Below are 22,022 nucleotides of genomic sequence, written 5' to 3'. Positions count from 1 at the left end.
CAGAAGCCAGAAGTACCACCACAGCCTAGCATAATCATCCAACAGGAGTATCTGCAGCAAAGCATTGACAACGTGCATGACCCTGCTGCCCCTGTGTGCGCAGCCTGCAGCCAACACTGATGCTATCAAACAGATGCAAGGCCTATTAGTTCAGATGCTCCATGCAGAAAATGCTCTATTAGGCAGCTATAGATTTCCCTGTCACAACCTCTTGAATAATGTATGGCCAAAGTGTCTGTTAGAGAACAAAAAAGAAAGGGAAAGAAAAGAATTTCAAGTTTACCATTTAAATACTGTATTTACAGTTTACTGAGACTCCTTGGATAGCAACTATTTTCATAACAGAATGTTAGCTATGTACATAAATTTGTGATACAAACAGGCCTCAAATGATTTGGCAAGTTATCACAGCATATCAGCAGAAGAATTGGGAAGATAACTACTGCTGCCCTATTTGAAATGCAAGATGGAACTTCGGCAGCACACATTTTACTATTAAAAATCTCCATATGCTCATTTTCACAATGCTACAGATCTACATCAGCAAGTCAAGAAACATCAAGTGCTTGATTTTCAAAAACATACACAATTATTCAGCACTTTAAGAAAAAAAAATAGAGAGGAACACAGAGAGACTTTGTTACCTCAGGGTTTCAACTCAGACATCTCTGGCTAACTGTTCAATCAGACCACACTGTTTTTACATTAGCTTGGGGAGACAAAAGCATAAGTTCTTTAAAAGCTTCAAGTATCATTACTGAATTTGTACAGGTTTAGAAAAAGAAAGCATATTTTTGCAGCCATGTAATACTTCTACTGACTAAAAAATAAAATTAAACTAGAAAGAAAAAATCAGGCTGTTTCTCCAAAAGTTCTTCTTGTTCTTCACAAAAGAAAGTGTTTATTTGTTGGAGCTGAGAAACTGATGCACATCTCTCAGTGTTGCTTGCATGTCCTCATATTCTGCAAATTTGCAAGCATCCTCCAGCTTCAGCCAGCGGAAAGCCTGGTGCTCCTCCGAGAGTTTGATTTCTGTGTTACAATCCTTCACCTCTGCCAGCCAGTAAACAACAGTCTTGGGTTTGCCATGGACAGGATAGTGCAGTTCTTTCCTGTACCCTTCTACAAGAGTGAGCTGACTGGCCTGAAGACCTGCCTCTTCCTGTGTTTCCCTGAAGGCTGTCTGCAAGTCGTCCTCTCCTGGATCCACATGGCCTGTCAAGAGTGTGAAAAAATAAATCTCCAAGACAAAAACTAAGATTTTGTTTCTTAATTTGACAACTGAGAAACACTAGGAGAGAGAACAGAGGTCACAATAGCTGACAAAGAATCAAAACTAGAATTGGAGAACAGGGGTTGCTTTTCAAACACTTATGTCTTGATTTTGCTCCTGTCGCCTTGATGATTGTTGTTCATACCGCATCTTCCAAAATGACCAGTAGCCTGTTAGCATGAGAAATCTTTTGTTCCCAGCCCTACTCTCCTTTTCTAGAGCACCATGCACCCATAGTGGTCCACCTCACATTACACTTCAGGCTAAGAAATGCGTGCTTTATGAATATCTTTCCTTTAGCCAGTAAGTGGAGACTGCTGTTCTCCAGAGTCTTAGTCCTCTCCCTCAACTTCTTCCCTCCCACTGAAGCTCAAGGCTCATTTCTGCAAAGCTCTTACTCACACAAATAACACAAAAACAATGAGACCAGACACCAGCAAATTCCATTTGAAAGATGAGCTTCACAAAAAAAAGCTTTCAATCGCTTGATTCACAGCTTAGGACAACATTATGAACACTGTAAAATTTCAACATTATTTTATAGCCAAAAAAACGCAAAAGTTACCAAACAGAACCAACTAGCTTCCTGCATTTCCTTTCCTACACATCCTAAACCACTAAGAACTCAATCATGAAATCACTAACTGGAAAAGCAGAACAAATCATGTGAGGGACAAAGTTACTGTGGTTCAAGAGTAGGTCAAATGCTTACGAATCCTGAGCCACACTACAAACATTTGGATGCTAAGATTTGGATGCTAAGTCATCAGAGACCACCACTATTTTCTCCTGCACTGGGTCATGCAGCAGTTAAGGGTCTTTTTATTTTTCTTCCATATTCCCCTGTGAAGTACAGCGCACCTAAATGCCAGAGCTGCCAGCAGCTGTTTTAGTTCTCTAGGACACCCTATTTGTTTTATGTTGGCTAGAATGAGAGGTGCCATTACAAAGGATAAATATAACATATCCCCAGCTGTTTGTATTTTTGTTGAGAAACATCATATTTGGTTTTCTCATGAAAGATCCAGACAAGACCATAAATAGAACAAGCCAAGCAAGGTCTCAAAAAAGCAATGAAACATGAGCAGGGAGGCTTCAAGAGGGAGGAAAAAAAAAAAAAAAAAAAAGCTTTATTTTGCCTCTGGTATCACTCTCTTTTCTACTTAGGTGTCTGCATATAGCCACGACCTCTCAGAGAGACAAGTATTTCCTCAGGTTTCAGGTACCCAAAGCCACCTTTTAGTACATATGGTACTATATGTGGGAAGTTCATTGTGCTTTGCCAACAGGTCTCACACACTTCTTTGTGTATCAGAAGCTTAGCCATCCTTTTACATGACACTTTCTCAAGTGTAAAATACAATTCTATTTAAAAAATAACTGTGTAGAAAACAGCATGTGACACTGCATTTGATGTTTTAAATACCTGACATCAAACCCACTGTATCTTTAAGTAAAAATAATTTCCCCTGACTCTCAGCACTGTAAGTCAAACAGTCTCCTTCTTTTTAAAGGATATACTTATTTCCAAAGCTGTGACTTTTACTAATGGCTAAGAAAAAGAATCCACACAGCTGGACTTCTTTTATCTTATCCACAGCAAGTGCTCACAGAACAACAACAAACAGTAAGAAACCACAGTTTATGACAATCATGACCTATCAATACCAAAGATGCAATGAGTTGAGGTAGCAATAAAGCTGGAGACTGGGGTTCAATTTCAACTCACAGAATACAGATGCTACCACCTGCCTGCCAGCAGAGGGAAAGGCAATCAGCACACCCCACTATTGCTAACCTCCAGTCTAAGCTCAGCAAGATTCCAACTTTGAGCAGTATACTCTGCCTACCAGCAAGAAAAAGGACTACTGACAGCATACCACTACAGCTTCCAGCTCCTTGAATTCATTTACACTCATGCAGTCCCAATATGCCGAGGAGGAAAACAAACCCTACATCTCCTTCCCATCAGACTCAATTTGTGCCAGGTCACAGTTCTAAGAGCAGGGATCAGACTGATGTTTATGTGGGGGGATCCAAGCAAGTACGGTTTAATCCCACAAAAGTTGCTTAGGGAATTTTAAAGATATTGATGTGCAGCTGTAGTCATAAGTAGACTTGTGTCCCGCATGCACTTGGAGAGGTGTCAGGAGCCAGTATTGAAAGTTACAATCACATTAAATCTGTATCTGCATTGTACAGAAGTTATTGCAACCTGGGACTGCCTTTGAAGACCACTAACACTGAAGAGAACATAAAATGTAACAGGTCCTTTATTTTTTGATCTATAAAACCTTTAACATTATGATCTGAGTGCATGAGATGCATGTCTGAGACGTTTCACTTGCCAGCATGCAAGCATGTTCAGAATTTCTGCACTCCCTGAGAACCTCTTCCCATGGATCTCTCCTCTCATAATAGTCATGGCTCTTGGTTTTCCAGTAGATTGCAAACTCTCCTCTGCTAGACTTTTGGTGAAGTGGACAGAGGGAGAGTTCCTTTTGTTCCTTTCATTAATAGAACAGCTGATTTTGTTACTAGCTTTTTTCTCCCGGATTCAAACTCCTGTTTACAAACCATTCACATGCCATGCTTTAAGAAAGCTACTTCACAAAACAAGAAATACAAACTCGTGGGAAGAAACATTATGTAAGAAGATCTAGAACGTACTTGAAATATTTCTGTGTTGTGCTTTTCCTGGTATCAGGGGTGCCACCAAGTACCACCAAATACTGGCTCTGCTGCGCAGTGACGAAGATCCTCACTCTGGTGCCCAAAGAGCACAATTAGCTTTGAATGTCAGCTGGTTAACTGCCCCCAAAGCTGACCCTAGGAGCATTCAGCCAAACTCAGATAGAAGTATCATTCCTGACACAAGGAACACTGAAGCATGTTATCAGAACAAACATCACCTTTGGGGGGCGTCCAGTGATGGGTCCCATAAGATGTCTGAAGCAGGAGGTATTCAATACTGTCAGCAGCCTTAGAAGACGGTGATGGCTGCAGTCTTCTGTAGATTATCAAGCCACATGCTCTTACAGCCATGTCCCCCTCTTAACTGCAAGGAGAGCAGCAGAAGACCACAGAGGATCAAGCAGAAATAACACAGATTTATCCAGGGAATCTTCTCAGCACAGACCAAAAGTCATCCAACCCTTCACAGTTACTACATAGATAAATTGCATCTTAGTAACTATCCATGAAATGTGAAAATTAAGCCTTTTCCTTTTAAAACCAGAAACTCACATAAAACTAAAAAAAAAAGTTTTCAAGAAGCACAAAATATGACTTGTGTGCCATTTCTTCACAGTTGCTGTATTACATGCTACAATGGAGGGAGATAAAATGATAAAGCAAAAGGCATGCCAGAGATGTAACACTCTGAAGCCTTTTCACTGCAAAAATCTAAAGGCACTGTGCAAAGATAATACCTCAGCATTACTTGGGAGTGGTGCACAGAAATAACTGCCCAGCACAGATGCCCTGCAGCACAGCATTCCTCAGGAAGTCAGTGGCAAAGCTGAGCAACACGATGTCAGAGGATGGGCTCTCTGACATCTGGCCTAGATGTGAGACTGTGACACAAAATTAAAAGCTTCTTGGCATACAAGTTAAGCATTAATTTGATGTAAATAGCAACCATACATCTCTTAAGTGACAAGTGCTGTAAGCAAAAAGCTGTGTAGTCAAGGCAACTGGTTCTTAGAGAAAAAGTCCAAGAGCAATGGAGATGAGAAATCCATTTTAAAGGACACAGCAACTCCCTGCCTCAGGTAGAACTTGTTATCTTGACACAACTGCTGTTTTCAATAGATAACAGATTTACACAGCACTGTTTTCCCCTTGAATGTCCTGTGAGACATCGTGACAACTCTATTTGGAAATCAGAGCACAGGGTAGCGTAATTCCCCGGCAACAAAGCCTTAGGGCAGCACCCAGCCACCTCGGTTAACTCCTCTTTAAGCATTTCAGCAAGTTTCCCCACCAGCCGTGCCAACACCGACCCTCGCTATCCACCACCACAGCCGCGATCCCCAGTGCCCGGCGGCCGCTGCCCCACACGCACCGCAACCGGGGCATCAGCACCACCTCCTGGGCGAGCCGGGAAACGCCGCGCGGCCGCGCCGACCCTGCAAGGACAAGCACCCCACGGGCTGCAGGGTCTCGCAACCCGACGCTCTCCTCCCGCAAATGGAAAGAAGGCGCTGGGTGTATGTGTGTGTGTGGAGTGGGAGGTCGGGCGGTCCCTCAGAGCCGCTGGGCACTGCTGGGCCGCTCCAGCGGGCAGGGCGCCCCGCGCTGAGGCGAGGAGCCGGCCTGGGCTGAACGGGGCGAGCAGGCCCGACGGACCCAAGGGCCCCTCGGCCATGACCGCCGTGGTCCCAAGGACGCCACGGTGCACGTCGAGGTGCACGCCGGGACCAGGGCGAGGGGAACTCGGGCCAGGCGGCCCGAAAATCGGGCGGGAGGAGAGAACAAACCCCTGACGGAACGCAGCGCCCCCGGGCCTCACCTGCACTTCCGGGATAAGTGGGTGGGCGGGACTGGCGCGAGACCGACAGCGGCCCCCAACCAATCACGACATCGCCCAGTTCTCCCTCGCCTCATTCGCTGGCGCTGGGCGCGAGCGTTTGAAGCGGGAAAGGCGCTGTTGCTATGGAGACGCGGCCTAGGCGCCGCCGCCGCAGCCTCCGCCTCTGCAGCGGCCGGTGAGGGGTTGGGGGCTGCGGGCGGTGTCCCCGGGGTGCCGTCCCCGTTCCCTCAGCCCCGTCGCCTACGGTGGGCTCCGGGAAGGAAGCAGAGATCTGCAAAGGGGGAAGCGAAGCGGGCGCTGCGGGCCGCGGGCACGCTCTGATCTCATTGCCAGGCCTCGCTGGAGGATCGCGGGCTGCCTCCTCGGCTCCCAGCCTGGAGATGTCAGTAGTAAGTGGCCGATCCCTTCCCCTCGCGCCGGGAGCTGTGTGCCCTGTGTTTCCCCAGAGGAATGCCTGCAGCTGTAAGCACGAGTGACACAATGCCACCGCTCAGATGCACTCTGGTTTTCTTCCCATCTGAACTGCTGGCGCAATGTGCAGGCTCCTTCCAGGGGTGAGACTACAGAGTTCATCCGTCTGGGAGTGAAGACACAGTGGGGATGAGCTATAAACTGCTCTGGGGCAAACCACAAGCCTGTGTGTCCCCTCTGAGTCTTGAAGTGTAATTCTGGATGCACAGCAGCTTGTTTAGGTATAATTATAAAATAAATATTGAAAGCCGTTTGTTAAATCTTACTGAGAGGAGAATCCCAGGCACAATTTTCAAATAATCAGCATCCCAATATAACTCTGGGATTCTTTTCTTGGCGTGTGGTTGAATATTAGACACTTCCCGTTTCCATGCAGCTGCTGTTCCCAGCAGCTGCTGGGTGTCAGCTGTGGGAGGGGGGCTCTTCTGCTGAGCTCACCACGCTATTCTTAGTGTGAAGGAATGATTACAATAATGAACATCTCGTGCAAATTTAAAAGTTTGAAAACACAATAACCGTCTTTGAGTGGTAGTTTTTAAGTCTGTTTCAGAGAATAGAAAAATTAGTCATAGAGTAAGCAGTTCAGACTTGTCAGTAGTGTTGGTGCACACAGAAGACCTGTACCATGGTCCAGCTGTACAACAGTTGTCAATCGACACTAGAAGCGCTCCCTCCTTCCCTGTTATTCTTATTATACAAAGACTATAGATGATTATCTATTCGTAGCATTCAGCTTCATTTCTTATATCTTCAAAACTCCTACAACTTGTTCCAACTAAGGTTTAGTATCTCATATACATATAGCGGGATTTATGTGGTGTAATCCCTTGATTTTATGAATGGGTCTGCTGCAGTGATCTATAAATGCTTGAGATGATGTTTCATAGCTCCCCATCTACTGCATTAAGTAAAAATTATCACCTTTTTTTTTTCTAGTAGAGAGTACCTCTTACTGTGGAGCTTGTATTTATAAAAGTGCAATCTTTCCATGACCCTGTTCTTCACAGTAATGCCCTTGAGTCCAAGAGATGGGGTCAGAATAATTAAAGACAAAGCATTTTATGTGCTACCCTTGAGAAGCATATCAGCTGTTCACTTCTGGAGGGCTCAATCAGATTTGGCTTTGGATCATAGTTTAAAAAGAAGTTACTGCTCAGATGAATAAGAAATAAGGTAAGTGATTGGTAACATGAGTTAATAAGTCTCCCTTTTCTTTCCTGTAGGACTGTCAGCAAAAATTGGCTTCGTTTTGATTTTCTGCTTCTGTACTTCAAAAAACACGTGGACACGGAGCCTGTGCTGAAGACGTCTTTAGGGTAACCTGATTACAAGTGATGAGTACAATACCTTGGTATAGTTATGGTCAGGAAAAGAAATATACATTACATGTGTTTACAGATTTTTTAGGTTCTTAACGTTTGTTTTTATAAGCTGTTTGTAAAGTGGGATGATTTATGTAATACAGAGTGACAGATGGGAAAACAAGGTGGTGTTTAGGTTTTGTATGTTGATCACTTTTATCAGATGCCCTTGAGAACTGTTCCTCATAAACATATTTAATGGTCAGCCCACAGTTTATGATTCAGAATGATGATAATGGATTATTTGCAGAGTAAAATGTATAGTTGCATTAGTTATCATTCGTAAGGCTAGGAGTGACACATAAGATTTCTTCACTTTTCCATTGCTTAATTTCTGGAGTTTAAAATATAGGTATAGTGATATTAGTTTCATGTCTCAGTGGTGACAATAAGGAATACCAGTGAAAATCAACTAGAATTGCCAGTTACATATGAGTGAGGGGGTAACAAGGTGTATGTGTGCCCTGCATACTCAAGTGAACAGTACATTGAGATCTTTAATATTTCATATGAGTATGAAAGGATTCAGATGAAGTGGTCTAAGGCTGCTTTATTCTTAATATAGTCTATGTAGGGATTTTACAAGATTCCTTTCATGCTCAGTGACCCTCAGTGAGTATCTTTTAAGGCCAGTCTTTTCTCCACTTTGCATTGTGAATTAGAGCATATGCCTAAAAGCTAGTTAATAAGTATAAGCATTTTTAAATGGAGGATCAGCTCCTGGAGCATAGTTCTGTGGTAAACTGATTTCCTCACAATACATATAACCACTGTTTTCCAGTACTTATACCTGACTTTTTCCCCATCTTTATGACCCTTAAAAACCCTATAGTACTGAAGCAGGAGTGTAATCCTCTGTGCCTTCAATTTGCTCCCTTTAAAAAAAATCATGTTGTTTATAAAAAATTCTTATCCATTACCATCTAGCAGGTGCTGTAATGCTGAGATTTTTGTAAAACTTCTTTGTGAAAGGAATATGTTGTGGAGACCTCAGGTTTGCCACATAAGTATAATGAACGGACTTGTCTCTCTTTGACATTAGAACTGCATGCTCATAGTGAATTGTGCCTCCATACTCCCTTCCTTCTCAAAACAGATATTACATTCAGCTATTTTAAGGGACCTTAGGCTTTTGTCTTTGTCCTACTTTCAGTGAAGTTAGTCGTAGCTTTGCTGTGAACAAGGTCTGCTTGGGCTTTTATATTAAACTATCACCTTGAAGAATGTTATATTTGTCTGTACCAGAAAACAGTGTAGTCTCAAATTAATAAATTAGATCCTGGCAATATCTAGGAAATTCTATCTGTTATTTGCTGTGGAAAAGTAAAGATCTTCTCTCTTTTTGCCAGAAGATGGCATTATCATTACCAACTTAGCTTTCTTGAAAAGGTTCTGATACTGCCCTTACTACTTTTCAAAGTTATTTTTACAAGTGACATGTAAGTTTTATAAAAACTGTCAGACACTAAGAAGTCTACAGTGCTGGATGAATTAAAGTATTCTTTTTATGGGGAGGCAGGCACACCATTCTTTTAGAGCATTAATGTTTAGAAGGCCAGAAGAACTTCACTGTGATCATCTGTTCAGTCGTTAAACTGTAATTTCCGTGAATTCTCTTGTACAAACCAGACTGAATCTTCTAAAATTTGTCTACTCTTGAGTTTTAGAATTATCTGAAATGCTGGAACGCATCACCATGACCTTGGCTTATTTGTTTTCCATGGTTGATTAGTTTGTTACTCCTTTATTACTCAATGTTGAGTTTTCCTGGGTTGTGAAATAGCTCTTCCAGAGATGGAGAGATAATGGTGTTAACCTCCTTTAACCATTTAGTCCAGCAAAATTTATTGCAGCTGAGGAAGCAAAAGTAGTGATTTTACTTTCAGGGCTGCCTCTCATTAAGAAGCCATTTAGTTGCTTTCACGTGGCATAGAGCCTTAGCCAAAAAGCTATGCAGAGCTGCTTGCGTATCTCAGTGCTAACCTTCTTGTATGTTCTGCAGTACCTACGTCACTTGGATTTTCTGTGTTTTGAGAAATCTGTCTGTAAAGTCATTTCTAGCTGATTAAATATATTTTGCTTAGTTTTTAGTTAGAACCTTGAGCTTAAATGTCTCTATTTTCTCCCCTTTGTTTTTGTTTGTGAAGCGTCTCCATTTTTCTCCTTTTTTTTTTCCTCCTTAAAACTGTTGTTCGAATAGAGGTTATCACAGATCTATTTCTTACACTGGTTTTTGGCCACTCTGTTTATATTTAAGCCTAAGCATATATAAAGTTTTAAGTAAAATCTAGGATACAAGAATGAGAATAGGCAAAGCTGCTGGATTGTTCTCATCTTTAACAGATTGGTGTCTTACTTCTGTGTTATAGCTGCTCATTTCAGGAAAGAAAAGAGGTTTCCCAGGGTAGTGCTGTTGTGGTTTTATGTTTGGAACTACCTTGTGTGAGATAGGCGTTTTTCAAAAATGTGACTCCCCTTGAAACAAAGTCTGAAGCTTCTGTGGAATTTTATCTATTAGAGAACTAGGAAAATTGTGAATATTTGCAATAACTTTTGTATGTGTCATAGTTAGAATCTACAACCTTTGCTGTCCTCTCTGTCAGTTTTAATTTCCCCCTACCAGAATCTAATAATCTGGACAGTGACTCTGGCTTTACCTCAAGATTCAGTCACATAACATATGTATTAAATAAGTCCACCTCCACATCATTGTTTTGTCTTGAAGCTTCTTGCTTCTGAAGTACAGAGAAAAAGACTTAATCTTAGACAACTTGGTTTTGTTGAATGTTACTGTAACTTCCAAATGTGAGAAAGACTTGAATGTGTTAAGGTCCTAGACTGAACAAAGGAATAAGAAAACAGTGAGCAACAGATAGTGGAAGTGCTATGCTTCTCCCTTTTTATGCAACAAATAAAAATGTCTGCAAATATGAATCCATCTGGATAGAGACAGCTGCACAATGTACTGCTAGGGAGCTGATGGTTTTTTGGCATACCTTTCAGTGATGCATGTTGCTTTTTTGGGTTTCCCAAGAATGCAGCTATGGCATTCCAGTAACATTTATAGATTTAGAGAAATTCTGTGTTTCGGATTTCACATAATATTTTGGCTGTTCTGTCAAGAATATCTGAAATGCTCACAAGATTCATAACTTACACAACAAAGTTACACAACAAAACTGTAACTTCACAGTAGTGAAGATGAACAGTCTTCATTTTTCAACTTGAGGTGAGGACAAATGCAGTTTCTTCTCCTTTGGTTACTTAACTAATGATAGCTGAACCACATTACACCACATGTGCTGAAATTAAATTGAGTATCTAAAATTAGGCATTTTACATTCTGTAGCTTGAGGACAGGGTTTCAGTAGCTGTGGCATTCATCAAGTAGGCATCAGGCGTGTAGGAACTTTGCAGCAGTAAGTAACACTGCATTGTGCATTTCCTACCCATTCTTGTCTATTGTGTATAATTTTAAAATGAGGTTTCAGAGGTAAAATATTTTCTTCATATTTAGTTTATCTTTATTATTGCTATATTCCCTAGTGTTTGGCAGACCCTAATATTGTGACTAGGAGCAGAACAATCTTTTAGCCTAACTAGAGGTAATGCTATGTGCGGAAATGTTTAGTTTCTTCATTAATATCTTTGCCAAGATGTTTCATATAACTTGAGTATTTGTCTTCTTTGATTTCTTGTAGGCTTGAGCTTGAAGATGGCATCTTGCCTTTATGAATGCCTTTGTGAGGCAGAGCTCGAAAAATATTATCCTCATTTTGCTGCCTTTGGTCTGCAGAAGATTGATGAGCTTGCCAAGGTTTCCATGAAAGATTATACCAAACTGGGGGTCCATGACATGAATGATCGCAAACGACTCTTTCAGCTCATTAGAATAATCAAAATTATGCAAGAAGAGGAAGCTGTAAGAGACTTAAGCAAGCAGGATTTTCAAGCAAGTGGCCTTTTCATTCAACCTCAGGTGACCAGACCGGGTCCCCGTAGACAGCTGCGTTTTGAATCCTTCTTTGAGGAAAACAATGGCACAGTTAAAGAGTCTGAATCAGAGTCATATGGTTCATCTGATTCCAATGCCAATGAAGAGAAGAACAGTCTTGTGGAAATGTTGGGACACAGTCAACCACATGATTCAGACCTGACCAGATTAACTGTAAGAGACATAAATACTGCTGGAATACACACAAAAACTGAACTGAACTGTACAACAGTTTCTGATGATATTGCTACTCTCCTGGGGGACTCTGAAACTCCCATCATACAGAGAGTAACTCATATTTCAGGGTATAATTATGGACTACCTCATTCCTATATCAGGTAATAATCAGTTACCTTTGTTTTACATTATTTCAAGTAATTAATTAATTCCTCACTACAGAGCAGAGTCTGTCTTCCTGGCTACCAAACAAGTAATACTAACAGAATTTGTACAGAGTAATATAAAATATTATAGAAAAGGGAGATATTAATAAGCACTTAAGACTCTCCATGTCTGTTAGAAGGAATCAGTTGAATTCACCAGCTGCTACTCACCAAGACTGTCTAAGAATAATCTTCATTATCCTTTAGGATGTAACGCTTTGTTCTCTTGGTGTTTTCACAAGTCTTTTTTTTCCACAAGGCTATTTTGCAAAACACCATTTTTTCAAAATAATGTGTTTCCTCGTAGTAAGTTTGTCCAGTTTTTCCCAGTATAAATGATGCATGCTGTGATAGCTATAATTGTTTATGAATAAATTTCTGAACTGGAGCTTTAAAAAGAAACAATGAATATAATTGGAGCACAATACAGACATGTTGGTGAGAGGCACGCCTTGCAGCTGCTCCTTGAAAGTTGATCTGTAGCGTTGGTACATTTCCCAGTGTTTGCCAACAGGGGCTACAGCTATCTTGAACCCTTGGTAAATTATTCTGGAAACATATTTAAAGCACAAAATCACTCTTGATGGCTTACACTAGGCAGAGTGCACATAAGCATGGTCTAAACTGATTTTCCAAGCCAAGAACTGGAATCAAAAGAAGGCCTGAATAAGCTAGCACTAAATTTTAAAGCATCCAAACTTGGTAGATGTCTCCCAGGTTTGGTTATTTAGAATTCCAGAGATACACTACTATGTGTGCTATTCAGAGCACCATCAGGCTTCTGCTTGCAGCCTGGCTGGGATCCAGGCACTGGCTGTTTCTGCAGCTAGCCTCCTGAAGATCCTGGTTCAGCAAACAGAGGATGTACCTCCCTGCAAATGTGCTGCCAGAATCTGGCTTGTTGCAATGCAGCTGTGGCAAGCTTTTTCTGTAGTGATGAAGAAATTGTCAGGATTATTACAGTGCTTACATTTGAAATGATATAACTTCTTGCAGAAGTTCCTGGATTTGGGACATATACAAGTAGTAGTTCATGAGCTTCTTCAGAAAGGATGTCTATCCGGTAACAAGTAGTCATTGATGTAGAGATGATTACTGTATCAGCATGTACAGAAGATGTGCTGCCAAACTCCTGCTGAGTGATGCAGTGTGCAAGAGCTTGGAGTTATGGGTGTGGCTTGTGGAAGTGCAATAGAAAGAGGCTGGGAGTGGGAACATGGAGTTTACCACACGCATGAAGATTCACTTTCAGTAAGAAGGTGAGAGGTAGCTGTGTGAGGCTGAAGCTTGGTCTGGGAAGGCTGAGGCAACATAAAAGATATGTGGTCAGGGTGTTGGTTACAACTTCTCTGGAGTATGCATGTAGCTGGAAGAGATAGATGCTGTTGCCACAGCGGATAAGTAATAAGGTAGTAAGAAAGGTAATGAAAGGGTATATTACTCCTCTTAACTGGAAGGAAGTAATTCCTACCATTCCCACCTTCCAGAGGAGTGTGCTAGCCTCCTAAATGTATTGACCATCTTAGTGTTTTCTCTGTCTTCTCTTGAAGCTGAGCCACAGAGTAGCAAAGAGGATTCATAGTGCTGGAAAGTAAAACATAATAAAAATGTAAGCTAATGGTTCAGCTAAAGAAGGCCAAGATTTTGAATCTCATGACAGAGCCATTTGTCAATTGTCTTTATTCCCTTTTTCTCTTTTTTCCTTAAGCATGTTCTTCTCTGACTAGTAGTTGCAGCTCATCCTGTGGACTTTCTGCATCTTCCTTGACATGCCTGATTTTCTTTCTCCTGTTTTGACTGCAGTGTGCATATTGTGCATTCCAGGCTTGGGGCCAGTCTGCTGATGCTTGCGTATCGGATTCCTGCGTTGCAAGTGACCGGCTCCTTCACTGAATCAATTCCCATGTCACCTTGTGATTTAACCACTGTGAATCTAATCCAGTCTCATCTGTAAAAAAAATGCTGGAAATTATTTCAAATGGCAAAAAGATAAAGAGCTCTTGTAATATGCTTAACTATATTTTCCACTTGCCCATAGCAGGCTTGATTTTGACTGCAGCAGAGAGGACACAGTTGTTCTTCTGACCTATTGTTTAATCAGGTTTCTAATGATCTCTTTTGAGATTCTTTTTCTCGTAATAATTTTTTTTAAAGTTACAAAATGCAATTTCTATTCAAGAAAGGTTAATAGAAAATCTGAAGTTGAGGTCCAGCATATAAAATTGTGTTCTGTTCCAATACAAAATACATTCCATTAAATATGCTTCATAGAAGGAGTCTGTGCTTATACTTCTATAAACAGATCCTCCAAGTCTTCATGGTTACTATTCTCCAAATCTTACCATCAGTCCTTTCTCTTTCAAGCTCTTAGGAAAAAAAAAGCTCTTTCTTTAGGTCCCAAATTCAGCCTCTGGTGACATAGGAATTAAACTTCAGAGCCTCTGATCATTAGATGGACAACGTCTGGTGCCCAGGGATATCCATAAGCTCACACTAAATTTTGAAGCATTTTATTTCAAGTGTCATGGCCTTTCTTTTCAGGGGAAAGAATTTTCCATCTAAGTACAGGGCCTGATCCTGGTCTGCATAGGAAAGCCATACTAAAATTAATGGGATTCCAGTTACAATAAAGATTGCTTGTGAGTAGTCTTTGAAGAAGAAATCTTAAGATTTATATTTACATGTTGTATGCTTCTTGGGAATTGTGCAAGGCAGTAGGAATGATATTACAAGCTTATAGCTGTAATGAGATAATGAATAACTTGCACTCTTGCTGTGTTTTTTGTTTTAATTTAACCAGCAGCCAGTATATGTTACTTTTGAATTGCTACACTACGAGATTTTGGAAGGGCATTTGGGTAGCATGGCAAAAAAAACTGCTTTTGAGCAACTTGAGCCTCAGTTAAAACGATCTTTTTCTAGTAAATAGGTGTTCAAATCCAGGCTGAAAATCATTACTCACTAGTCTGAAAAAAAAGTGAAAGTCAGACTGACTACATTTGGTTAATTCAGGAGTATTCCATATGCTGCGTTGCAAAATGCTTTCAACAGCAGGTTAATCAGTGAAACACTAAATGACCTTATGCTCCTGAGGTGTCTGGAAGGGACCTAAAATAGACTTGTCAAAACACAAGAGCACAAATTTGCCTGTGGTCTGAAACCACATATTTTTTATGACTAAAAAAAAAATTGGATATAAGACCAAAGGGGAAATAATGAAGAGGTTGATATTTCAAATTGTCTTTCAGCTTAGCAAGAGCTTGGTGATATTGTCTCATTTCCTAATTTATGTCATATGCTTGTAACCTGTTAGACGGCCTAAAACAAAAAGAGCAAAAGTAATTATAAGAGGAAAAGCAACTAAATATTATACTATTTTCTTTCCAAGATCTGATCATACTTTTATCTCTAATTAAATGACTAGGCATGACTGCAAATAATTTCAGCAAGATTAAATTTCATTAAGTTAACTTGTATGTTACGCCAACTTGAATCACAAGTTTGTGGGCAACTGAAAATATGCCAGTCCAGCAACAAGCTCAGGAATGCAGCTGTGTAAGCACAACTGTTCTTTAAACAGAAATGCACAAGAGGTATTGGACTATTTAGCAAAAAAACGGCAGAATATAACATATACTCCACCATAGAACAATTGAGAGGTTTTCCTGATAAACATTTAAAGACAGAAACTTTTATCTGATAAACAAACCAACTTAAATTTTTGCATATTTTAGGTTCTGTAGTTATCTGATTTCAAAGTGCAAACCTACAATATTGTTATAGATCCAGTACCTCTGAGAAAGAGACTCCATGGACAGAGAGTGAAAAAATCAGAGTGTGTGTCCGAAAACGTCCCTTGGGCCAAAGAGAAGAGCGACGTGGAGAGGTTAATATCATCACAGTGAAAGATAAAGAAACCCTACTTCTTCATGAGAAGAAGGAGGCAGTGGATCTCACCCAATATATTTTACAGGTAACATACTCCACTTGCACTTTGCATTTATGGGCCACTTACTTGCATGATGAGTTAAAGCAAACTGTACTTGGAATTTCAGTAAGGAAACAGAAAAAGACTGTCTGCATTTCTTGCATTGAAATAGATGGTGGGCTTTTCTGTCAGCTCAGCGTTGCTATATTTGAATTGCTTCTGATTTATCCCAGCCTGTGGCAGAAAACCTGAGCCCAGAAGTTTAAGCCTTCAAAAGCATGTCTCTTTCAGCTTTCTTTGCATGTGGCAAAATAAAACCGTACTACATGCTGTTGCTGCAAGAGAGTTGCCTGCTGCTGAGTCTGCTCTAGAGTACTTCAGTGAGGAGTTCCCTTTTTGCCATTTCAGCACTGCAGTTCTGATTCAATGAATCACATATACCCTCATTCCCTCCTTCCCTTTGTTCTCAAATGCTTTTGAAAATTAAGTTCCCCTTTGGTCTTTGTTTCTAAATCCCAAATACCTTGTGCAGTCATAGTTCAGATTCTCAGTCTTGACTGACAGCACCAGGAACAGAGCTGATTTCTAGAGAGCTGCAAGCCATGCTCACTCCACTGGGTGTTATTTTTACAGCTTGTGTCCTGTGAACAACTGTTCAGAGTAAAAATCAGTTTGCAGCTCTCAGATCCATGTACCACTTCTTGCAGTGCAACACACACAACAATTCCACCCCACTCCCTCAATCTGACTTGCTCTATTTCACATTTATGCAATGTTTGTCACCTTAGTATCTCAGCACTGAAATAACTGCAAATTAATTTTGTTCTGTCAGTAATAACACAAGAAATTTTGCCATAGATGAGTATAGTCTGAACAAAAATATGCTATGGCAAAGGCTATTCTGTTCTGTAGGACCTAGGAGAACTTCCCTGCTTCCACATCTGGCTACTCACCCTGCCTCATCCCTGGCTCTTGTGGATAGGAAACCGAGGAGTGCAGACCAAATGGGAGGTGGAGCATACTCCCGCTCCACAGTCAGGGGAGCCAGACTGCAGCCGCATCACAGAGCTCATCTGCACTGTGAGCTGAGTGCTGCTGCAGAGACTTTCCAGTTTAATCTGCTTGTCTGGTAGTCTGGCTGGTTTATGCATCACGGAAAAGATGTCAGTCCAAGATACCTACTACCTTAATTTACATTGCAGTGTATCATTAGACTGCAATGTTAAACACGAGTTCATGGAGGCTCTCTTGAGATGTGGTGTTTGTTTGTGGCTGTCCTTGCAAACACCATTCTTAGCCTTAGAGAATCCCATAATGAACTGTTGCAGTCTTTCTAGAGATCCTACTTGGTTGTGTCAGACCTAGAGTGTGGGAAGTTTGGGCTTTCCTTGCCTCTCTCTTAGATAATAAGTTCCAGCTTTACTTAGGAATAGCTTCTGTCTTTTCAGGCACAAAAAGATTTTAAGACTGAAGAATAGAGACAATCTCAAATGAGGACTAATTTTTGAGTTCTTTTTACTGTTCTAATTTTACTGTGTATCAGTAGGTTTTATTCATTTCAGGAATCGTTCAGGGTTTCCTTTTTTTTTTCCTTTTGTTTTTTGGGTTGGTTTTTTTTTTTGCTGTTTGTTTTTTGTTGTTCTTTTTTCCTACAGAAGGCTGCTGCATGTTCTGCTTTTCCTTTCCTACCCTTAGTCTCTTGTTAGTTGTGATGTCCTGCATGTGTCATGCTGCATGTTGGATGTCCTACATCACTTTGGACCTGACCCAAAGCCATATGAAGTCACTGGGAAAACTTTTGTTATTTAAATTTGCCTTTGCATGTGGCTGAAGGGGAATGAAACATGTTCATTTTCATGTAAATATCATATTTATTTTTCAGCATGTTTTTTACTTTGATGAAGTCTTTGGGGAGTCATGTACCAATCAAGATGTGTATATGAAGACAGCTCATCCTCTCATTCAGCATATTTTTAACGGGTAGGGCATCTGTGCTTTCATTTGTTATTTTTCCACCTTTATGTTTTCCAGTTTGATATGCTGCTTTCATTTTCCTTTTACTGTTTTCATCTTTTGAAAAATACATTCATCTAACCTTTTCCACATACCTTCCCCCTTTTAGAATGTTTTTGTAATTGTGACAAAATAAATCAGAGGACACTTCTGTTGCATTCAGTGAGGAATCTAAATCACTGAAGAAGTTAAAACTGGGCCTGGGTTGTAACAAATGCTAACCTGGAAAAAAAATGTGTGCCAGGATTTCTGACATCGAACTTCCACTCTAACAAAGGCTTCTGTATGGTATGCTGCAAACTGTGTAGGGCCTCGTCTTTCTCAATCTGCAGAGGAGTAATACAACCTCTTTGCATGCATCGATACAGGTTAGGGACTGACCTGCTGGAGAGGAGCTCTGTGGAGAAGGACCTGAAGGGGGTCCTGAAGGCCAGCAGGTTGGCCATGAGCCAGCAGTGTGCCCTTGTGGCCAAGAAGGCCAACGGTGTCCTGGGGTGCATTACAAAGAATGTGGCCAGCAGGTCGAGGGAGGTGATCCTCCCCCTCTGCTCTGCCCTGGTGAGGCCACATCTGGAGTGCTGTGAGACATCTGGAGTTCTGGGCTGCCCAGTTCAAGCAAGACAGGGAACTACTGCAGAGGGTCCAGCGGAGGGCCACAGAGATGGCTGTGAGCCTGGAGCATCTCCTGCATGAGGAACGGATGGGAGACCTGGGGCTGTTCAGCCTGGAGAAGAGGAGGCTGAGGGGGAATCTCATCAATACTAATAAACATCTGATGGACAGGAGTCACATGGGTGGGGCCAGGCTTTTTTTGGTGGTGCCCAGTGATAGGACAAGGGGCAATGGGCACAAATGGAAATGCAGGAAGTTCCATGTGAACATGAGGAAGTTCTGTGTGAACATGTGAGGGTGACAGAGCACAGGAACAGGCTGCCCAGAGAGGTTGCGGAAGTCTCCTTCCCTGGAGATATTCAAAACTCACCTGGATGCTTTCCTGTGTGACCTATTGTAGGGAACCTGCTTTCGCAGAGGGTGAGGCTGGGGGATCTGCAGAGGTCCCTTCTATCCCCTACAATTCTGTCCTTCTCTGTGACTCTTTTTTGAGACTGCTGTGGGATATTTTTGCATGTATCAGCACATTTCGTAAGGCAATAGAAATGTATTAATAACTTTGCAATTTATTTTGATTTTATTCATTGTACAATAGAAATTATTAATTACCTAGTAATTTATTTTGTTTTTATTGATATATTTTTGAGATAATTACATACTTGCTGATTGGGAAATTCATGGTAACTTTATATGGTGATCTTCTTTTCGTGCAAAGTAAGAAGCTTGAATATAATTACATTTTTGAATCTTTGAAGGAAAGGATTACATAACAAAATGGAGCGTTCTGGTACTGAAAATATCTGACTATCATTGACAGAGACAGAGTGTCACATTCTTGAGAAAGGAAAATGAAAAAGGAGAATAGGGCTTATATCTTGACGTCTAATAGTAATCATTAAAAACACAATGCACGATACAGCTAATGGAGTGATGCCATGAACAGAGATGCTTTGTTTGACCCCCTAGTGGGCTAATTCTGCAAACTAACCTGGGGAGAAATTATTCACTGGGCCCTCTGCAGTCCTACATTTTTCCCCACTTTTGTGCATCCAGGGCATTTTGAATCCACTGAAACTTTTTTTTCAAAGCATGGGAGGGAAGTAAATCATTCATTATGTAGCTTTTTGTTTGTTTTTTGGCTGATTCATCTCTCCATGTCTGTTCACCTCATTCTTGTGAGTTCAAGTGCTTGTTCAAGTGCAGGGATGGGGGAGGAAGCATGCAGAAACGCCAGTTTAGATGGACTTGAAGCACTGCAGAGCTGTATCCTGAGACCACCTTGGTGTTTCGCATGCACTGAGGTGATATGATGACAAAGATGCAGCAATCTGGATTAAGCTAAGACTGTGGTTACATTGGCTGGAGTGAGTGTATAAAATACTCTCTACCACTGCAAGTTGTTGGTCCTCTTCCGTCCTGTCCTACTGGACACATTCCCATAGGTTACATGAAGCCAGTTTGACCATATTTTGTGATCTTCTGTGGGGTATTTTACTCCACTGAAACAGCAGAAAATTAGCCTGCAATAAATGAAGAGCTTACTGCTGTTTCAGTGCAGTAAAGTCAAACATCAGAGCCAGCACAGAGGAGGATATGTCAATGGAGAGGTCACACAGCTGGGAGCAGAGGAAGGGAAGATCAACACCCTCCCCTCACAGCAACAATGCATTAGATTGACTTAGCTGCATGCAGAACTACTGTCTGAGGCAAACTCACCTCACTTGGTAAATTGCAATGCTGAGCTGCTAATCTTCATCAAGTGCAATATCTGTTAATGCAAACCTGACTTGTGGCTGTTTTGCACCTCATGTCGCAGTCCTTTTTCTCTGTGATTCATAAGGAAATATTCCCATTCATAATTCTACAGTACTATCACAGCTCCTAAACAGCTGGAAGAACAATGCTGAATTCTTAGCTTCCTTAAATATATTTTGGGAATCTAGAAAAAAAAGAAGAGAGACAGCAACCTCGACACACCAGCTTTCCTTAGGACGTGATTGGGAATGACTGTTAAGTGTTCTGCACTTTCTCAGATGGGGAAAAAAAACCAAGCTTCACTGCCAAAAGTTAGCTATATATATAGATGTTGACATTGCAGAATCTCTTTTAATAATGAATAAATCAAATGTGGTACTAAAAATATAAGTTGTCTTTGCAGAGGCAATGCAACCTGCTTTGCATATGGGCAGACGGGTGCTGGCAAGACGTACACAATGATAGGTACTCAGCGGAACCCAGGACTCTACGCCTTGGCTGCCAAGGACATCTTTAGACACCTGGAGGCATCACCATCAAGGAAGGATCATCTTGTTTTGATCAGTTTTTATGAGATCTACTGTGGACAGCTTTATGACCTGCTAAATGGAAGGAAGAGGTATGGAAATAAAAGATAGAGCCAGAGAGACCGGAAATCTAAAATGTAGACACAGTAATTTGCTTCTCTGCTTTATTGTATTCCTGAACTAGCAGAAATGCATTGCTAGTGTTTCTTTAGCAGTGAAATTTCAGTGATGCATATTGAAAATAAAATAACTCTTTAGGTCTGAAAGGAAATAAATGACAGGAGTCCCCCTCCCCTAATCACTAGCCTCTGTGGCTTTTTCACATAGTGTCATAGCAATTAAATGTTTTTATCGCTGCGATTTGAGACTTCAGGAATCTCATTTCTGTGATGTTTTGTTTTCAGGCTTTTTGCAAGAGAAGATAGCAAGCATGTCGTTCAAATAGTTGGACTGCGTGAGGTCCAGGTGGACTCCGTAGACCTACTGTTGGAGGTAACCTCAATATTTGTCATTATTTTGTCTCCTAGAGCCTGATGTACAGATTTGTAAGATAAGTTGTGTAAGATAGGTTGCATACAGAAAATACTGTTCTTTTTTCTGTTCTACATGTATATGCTTGTTGTTAAAGGTTCTGAAATTAGCAACCTCAAGCAGAACACTGAAGACTTAAAAGTTGTTTTATTCAGTGAGCGTTTTAGAATCATTAAGGTTGGAAAAGACCTCCAAGATCATCTAACCCAACTGTCCACCTACCACCAATATTTCCCACTAAACCATGTCCCTCAGTACTACATCTAAATGTTTCTTGAACACCTCCAAGGACTGTGGCTCAACCACCTCCCTGGGCAGCCCGCTTCAGTGCCTGACCACTCTTTCAGAGAAGGAGTTTTCCTTGGGTCAGCATCACTTGTGTTAGGGACACACAAGCTGTTATCTACAGCTGACATTTCTGCTGCCACTCCTTATGGAAAAATCTTTCCTAAGAAACAGGCTCCTGTCACTATTACAGAAATTGAGTGACATCCCAGTAAGGAACACTGAAAGATGGATCTGTATTTTTCTCAAAGTGTGACTTCTTTGGCTTATATGAACTTTTCTGTATAAAAAATATAGAGATGTGTGAGAAAATGTACAAAGTTGAAAATTAATACATCTGAGTTAGGAATTTTAG

The 22,022-nt window shown here is 41.0% G+C and overlaps 2 protein-coding genes across 5 annotated transcripts in view; one reads left to right on the top strand and one right to left on the bottom strand.

The window, feature by feature from the left end:
* NUDT2 (nudix hydrolase 2) lies at nucleotides 272–5,875 on the bottom strand. 2 transcript variants are annotated; one of them, XM_021379455.1, is made up of 3 exons: nucleotides 5,787–5,875; nucleotides 4,186–4,331; nucleotides 272–1,215 (listed from the first exon to the last, which is right to left on the bottom strand). In XM_021379455.1, the coding sequence occupies exons 2-3, from the start codon at nucleotides 4,316–4,318 to the stop codon at nucleotides 902–904; spliced, it is 447 nt and encodes a 148-aa protein (XP_021235130.1). In that variant the 5' UTR covers nucleotides 4,319–4,331; nucleotides 5,787–5,875; the 3' UTR covers nucleotides 272–901. The 2 variants fall into 2 exon arrangements, with proteins under 2 accessions (XP_021235130.1, XP_021235129.1); XM_021379454.1 differs by lacking the exon at nucleotides 5,787–5,875 and adding an exon at nucleotides 5,340–5,780.
* KIF24 (kinesin family member 24) overlaps nucleotides 5,928–22,022 on the top strand; it is a 32,656-nt gene continuing 16,561 nt past the window's right edge. The window contains exons 1-7 of one of the 3 annotated variants that reach the window (XM_021379422.1): nucleotides 5,928–6,196; nucleotides 7,502–7,594; nucleotides 11,341–11,971; nucleotides 15,800–15,989; nucleotides 17,827–17,924; nucleotides 20,728–20,943; nucleotides 21,256–21,343. In XM_021379422.1, the coding sequence (XP_021235097.1) occupies nucleotides 11,355–11,971; nucleotides 15,800–15,989; nucleotides 17,827–17,924; nucleotides 20,728–20,943; nucleotides 21,256–21,343 (1,209 nt within the window). In that variant the 5' untranslated portion in view covers nucleotides 5,928–6,196; nucleotides 7,502–7,594; nucleotides 11,341–11,354. Of the gene's footprint in view, nucleotides 6,197–6,228; nucleotides 6,362–6,415; nucleotides 6,500–7,501; nucleotides 7,595–11,340; nucleotides 11,972–15,799; nucleotides 15,990–17,826; nucleotides 17,925–20,727; nucleotides 20,944–21,255; nucleotides 21,344–22,022 lie in introns of those variants that run through there. The other 2 variants (XM_021379424.1, XM_021379425.1) reach the window with 2 other exon arrangements.

The sequence above is a fragment of the Numida meleagris genome, chromosome Z (assembly GCF_002078875.1).
Source record: "Numida meleagris isolate 19003 breed g44 Domestic line chromosome Z, NumMel1.0, whole genome shotgun sequence".
NCBI classification, from domain to species: Eukaryota; Metazoa; Chordata; class Aves; order Galliformes; family Numididae; genus Numida; species Numida meleagris.
This window is presented reverse-complemented; position numbering and strand designations above follow the sequence as displayed.

Excerpts from the sequence above, each read along its gene's own strand:
- NUDT2 (XM_021379455.1), bottom strand. The coding sequence starts at position 4,318 with ATGGCTGTAAGAGCATGTGGCTTGATAATCTACAGAAGACTGCAGCCA. Across the intron at positions 1,216-4,185 it reads TCACTGGACGCCCCCCAAAG|GCCATGTGGATCCAGGAGAG; the intron begins GTGATGTTTGTT and ends CACTCTTGACAG.